The 5,078-nt window shown below is 36.2% G+C and overlaps 1 protein-coding gene across 1 annotated transcript in view; it reads left to right on the plus strand.

The window, feature by feature from the left end:
* The window catches only part of SMC3 (structural maintenance of chromosomes 3), a 43,718-nt gene extending 41,910 nt beyond the window's left edge, over positions 1-1,808 (plus strand). Inside the window, exons 28-29 of the mRNA XM_049855222.1 lie at positions 1-83; positions 753-1,808. The exon at positions 1-83 is cut by the window's left edge and continues 24 nt beyond it. Coding sequence (XP_049711179.1) covers positions 1-83; positions 753-824 — 155 coding nt within the window. The 3' untranslated portion in view covers positions 825-1,808. The remainder of the gene's footprint in view (positions 84-752) is intronic.
* Positions 1,809-5,078: the final 3,270 nt, after the last annotated feature.

Raw genomic sequence — 5,078 nt, forward strand, 5'->3', positions numbered from 1 at the left:
ATGCTCAATTTATTACAACTACATTTAGGCCTGAACTGCTTGAGTCAGCTGACAAATTCTATGGTGTAAAATTCAGAAACAAGGTAATATTTTTGTACATGAAGTTTAAGCTCTGTGCAGTATTTAATCTATTTTGTCGAGTTCTGGTTTTGCATTACTTGTCTTGAAGCTTAGAAAGTCATTGCTTATGTGATGATGACATTTCCATTCCTGAAAATGCCTGTGAAATCTAGCAGTTTTTTGTGGCATTCATTTCATTGATTTTCTTTATTTTCATTGGCTAAAGAAACACTATCTTCCTTTCCAGTCTACTTCAATGGTTCTTTAATGTAGCCTATAACAATTGTATACACTAACTTATATTTGGTAGGACCAAACAGCTCTTCCTAGTCCCTTCCAGCCATAAGGTTCTTTGATGAAATAACCAAAGTAATTTAGGCCAGATTTGAGGTATATAGAAACAGAACAAAAGAGATGGTTCAGATAATTAGATGTAAATACTTATCAAAAAGTCTTCAGAGCATTAAAATGCAGAATATTTTTTAAACCTATACATTTTCCTACTGTAGCATTGAACAAACACCAGTCATTGTAAATAAAGTTGGTCAGTCAGGGCTTCGGAATGATTTAGCTTGATACATAAAGTTTATAAAGATAAGCTGTGTATCTAAAATATTATATAAGCACTGTTATATTTCTTTCTTTAATGTAAGGTTTAACAGATTTTATTTTAACGTCTATTGTTCTTTCAGGTTAGTCACATTGATGTGATCACAGCAGAGATGGCCAAAGACTTCGTAGAAGACGATACCACTCATGGTTAATTGGAAAATATCGCCTCTGGTTTGGAAGATGTGTATAGTAATATGATTCTCATACCCAGGAACTGTAAATTTAAACCTAAATATTTGATCATTAATAGTTTTCAGACTTAGAACATAAATATTCCTTTTATATTTCTGTCTCTGTATTTTATAAGATGCTCTGTAATGTTACATTTCTACTTATAGTTTAAGAATTTTATTTCCAACATGGTTTTTTTTTGTAAAGTGTTCTGCTCCTATTTTAAATCTTTGGAAATGTGCTAAATATTCTTTCCTAATTATTTTATCAATTATACTGCCTCTTTTTTATAGCTTCAATTAAATAATTGGTTTTGTGACTAATTTAGTGTTTTATGTGATTTTTCATTTATAGTTGTGCTAATTAGAGACAATTTTTTCTTAATAATTTACTTTCTGTTTTGCCTAAGAAAGGAACTGCCCTGGTGGCACAGTGGTTTAAGAGCTCAGCTGCTGACCAAAAAAAAGGTTGGCTGTTCAAATACACCAGGCATTCCTTGGAAACTCTAGGGGGCAGTTCTACTCTGCACTATCAGGTTGCTATGGGTCAGAATCAACTCCATGGCAACAGGTTTAAAGGATGATTAAAAAATAGATTTTAGTTTTATATCCTGTCTATCACATTAAGTGGATTTCGATCCTGTCTGTACATTCTAATCCCCTGGGGGAGCTCTTAAAAATGTAACACTGCTGGAGTCTTTCCCTAGACAAGTTGAATCAAAACCCTTAAGGGATGAGGACTCAGTCATTGATGTACCTAAAGTTCTCCCAGGTGATAATGGTGCTTAATGCAGGTTGAGAACCCCTGCTTTAATTTGGTATAATTGTCCTTTAAAGATTACTTTTATATTTGGATGGCAATGTATTAAATAGAATTTGTTTGGAAAGGTAGTTCTAAGTATAGCTGAGAACACTAAAATCAGAAAATTGAGCCCTGAAGTTTATTTATTCTTCTGGGTATATAAAGTTTTAAAAAATATTGTTACTGAAACCTCATTTTTTTTTCCCCAGAAGAGATGTTTGTCTTGTTTTGTTTATTGTGTTTTTAACAGCTTTGTTGCGATACAATTCATACATCATTTAAAGTGCTCAGTTCACTGGGTTTTAGTATATTCACAGAATTGTCCAAGCACCCCCACAGTCTCATTTAGAACATTGTCATTACCCCCAGAAGAAACCCTGTACTTGCTAGTAGTCACTCCCCATTTCCCTCTCTCTCCCTTTGTCCCTGGCACCCACAAATCTACTTTTTGTCTTGATAGATTTGCCTGTTCTGGATATTTCACATAAATGGAATCATATAACGTGGTCTTTTATGACTGGCTTTTTCCACTTAGCAGGTTTTCAAGGTTCATGCATGTTATAGCATATAGCAGCACTGCATTTCTTTTTATTGCTGAAAAATACTCCATTGTATAAATATACCACATTTTTATCCATTCATTATTTGATGGATATTTGAGTAGTACTGATTCTCCCACTTGGAGATTTTATTAATAGTGTTATAAATTTACTGTTTTTCACCATAGTAGATTTGGAAAATATATATTCATAAATCACTTTATCAGCCAGAGTACCACTATTAACATTTTGAGGTTTGCTTCAAATCTTCACACAGAGTTGTTTATATTTATACTAGATACATAATTTTGTATCCCAATTTTTTCACATATTAACACAATTTAAAATATTCCTCTGTTTAAACTCTTCAGAAACAAAATTTTCATAGCCATGTAATTTTTTTTTTAGTAATAGTCTATCAAATAGAAATGGTATAATTTACTTAAAAATCCTCTGTTGGATGCTTAGATTGCTTCCTTTTAGCTGTAATAGCAAAAGCAAACCTAAAAACTGATTAATGTTTTTACATATAAAACTCTTTGGAAATAATATTTTCTCCGGATTCCCCGAAATCAGGCTATGACCATTTATAAACATGATTTTTGGACCTTTTTAAAAATACGTAAAATCTGGAATTGATTAGTATGTTACGTAGGTTAAAGATTTTTCTATTCAAATGTCCATTTTCTTAGAAAATGATGCAACTTCAGTTATAGAAATAATATTTTACTATAAATAATGGTATAATAGTGATGTAGTAAAAGTATGGAAAAGGTGTGAAAGCTTTTGGAGGATTTCTATTTTTTTATTTCTAAAATTAAGCAATAGCAAACCTATTTTTAAAAATGTTGGGTTAATTCTTTAAAGGGTTTTTTCTGCTAACAGCTCTAGGGAAGGGGCTAGCCCTTCCGTTCAGCTTCCCGTAAGGGGAAGATACTGGTGTACAGGAAAAAAACGGTTTTAAGATCTGACTCTCGCCCAGCAAATGGTCTCCTCACACAGCAGCATCAGGTTGCTGGGTTGCTTTGAGTGTGTTCCAAGTAGAAATATATTCATTCTTGACCTTTCTTCACCTTTTCCTTGTAGTAATCATTCTTGATTTTTCTTCACCTTTTCCTCAGGCATATTTCTTTACTGGGGAACACTAATAACCCAGGTTTGCATATTGATGGTGAAATCTGGTACGTTGAGCAAGGAAAGAGTAAATGGAAACCAGATGCAAAATGGTACAGTTAAAATCAGTGACAGCGAAGGTGTTAGTTCAACTGCCTAGAAGTTAGGAGGGTCTTTCTTTCCCTATTTGAGGTTTTTTTTTTTTTTTCTTTCCTTCTTAAATTATGCATAACTAGGTAGAAATTGTCCTCTACTTTTGTGTGAAGATTAAGGAATAGTGATACCCTTGTTCCCTTAGTTTCATACTTCATCAAGGAAAAACAGGCAGCTTTTCCTTTTCCTCTGGGAAAAGTAATAATGACAATCTATTTCAATTGTTTTTTGCTTAGAATTGCGTTATGGCCTATATTTTGGCCCCTATGAGTTTAGCTTCACCCAAAGAATTTGGTCTCTGTCCTTGCATCCAGCCCATAGCTGAAGGTTTATGCTAATGAGGTGACTCAGGTGAGGGCTGGCCAGGCCAGAAAGACAGCCGACCTCAGGTGAGGGGAGGGCATGATTGGATCAATCATGCCTATGTAATAAAAACCAAAAACGAAACCCTTTGCCATCGAGTCAATTCTGACTCATAGTGAACCCTATAGGACAGAGTAGAACAGTCTCAAAGCGTCTCCAAGGAGTGCCTGGTAGATTCAAACTGCTGATCTTTTGGTTAGCAGCTGTAGCTCTTAACTACTGTGCCACCAGGGTTTCTACTTACGTATTGAGGCTCCGGTAAAGGCTGCAGACACAGAAGCTTTATGGGCTTCCCGGTTGGTGAAAGACATCAGTGTACGTGGTTGGGTAGTGCACCCCTTTTTGGAACTGGAAGTTTGTGTTGGAAACTCTCCCAGACCTCGCCATGAGTCTCTTCATTTGTATCCTTTTTGCTATAATAAAACTAATCGAAAGTATACTGCTTTCCTGAGTTCTATGAGTCATTCTAGTGAATTATCAAACCCATGGGAATAGTGGGAACTGGCAGATTAGAAGTGAGGGGGAACCTTGCATACCCCTGAGCTAGGATCCTGAGAGGGTAATGGGGAAACCTAGAATTTATAATCAGCAGGTCAGAAATAAGGGGGCCCTAGGGACCCTCACAGGGTCGCCATGAGTCGGAATCAACTCAACGGCACTGGGTTGGTTGGTTGGTTTGTTTTTGAGGGACCCTCAGGCCTGCTGTTGTCTGAAGTCTTGGGCAGACTTGGCAGTTGAGAGGACTGCACTTGTGAGCTCTGACCTAGCTCTAGGTGGTTACTTTCAGAGGAAGGAGTGCTGCGTGAGCTTCTGATGTCAGAACAGAAGTGGAACAGAGTGGGTGAGAAATAGATTGAAATCGATTTATTTTCCTAGTAGTCACATCCAATATTTCTTGCTAAAATGGGTTGATTCAGTTACAGTTCTAGAAAGAACATTCATTTGCAAGAACTCAGATTTTGCAAAGCATTTCCTCTTAAATGTGGCTTTTATGTCAACACTTTCTCTAAGCTAAAAATACCAGGACCTTGCAGCTAGGGATATTTAGAGCCATAGTGTCATGGATTGAGTTGTATCCCCCAAAAATATGTGTCAACCTGATTAGGCCATGATTCCCAGTATTGTGTGTGTGTCCTCCATTTTGTGATTGTAATTTATGTTAAAGAGGATCAGGGTGGGATTGTAACACTTTACCCAGGTCACATCCCTGATCCAATGTAAAGGAAGTTTCCCTGGGGTGTGGCCTGCACCACCTTTTGTATCTCA

Source organism: Elephas maximus, chromosome 16 (assembly GCF_024166365.1).
Source record: "Elephas maximus indicus isolate mEleMax1 chromosome 16, mEleMax1 primary haplotype, whole genome shotgun sequence".
In the NCBI taxonomy this organism is placed as follows: Eukaryota; Metazoa; Chordata; class Mammalia; order Proboscidea; family Elephantidae; genus Elephas; species Elephas maximus.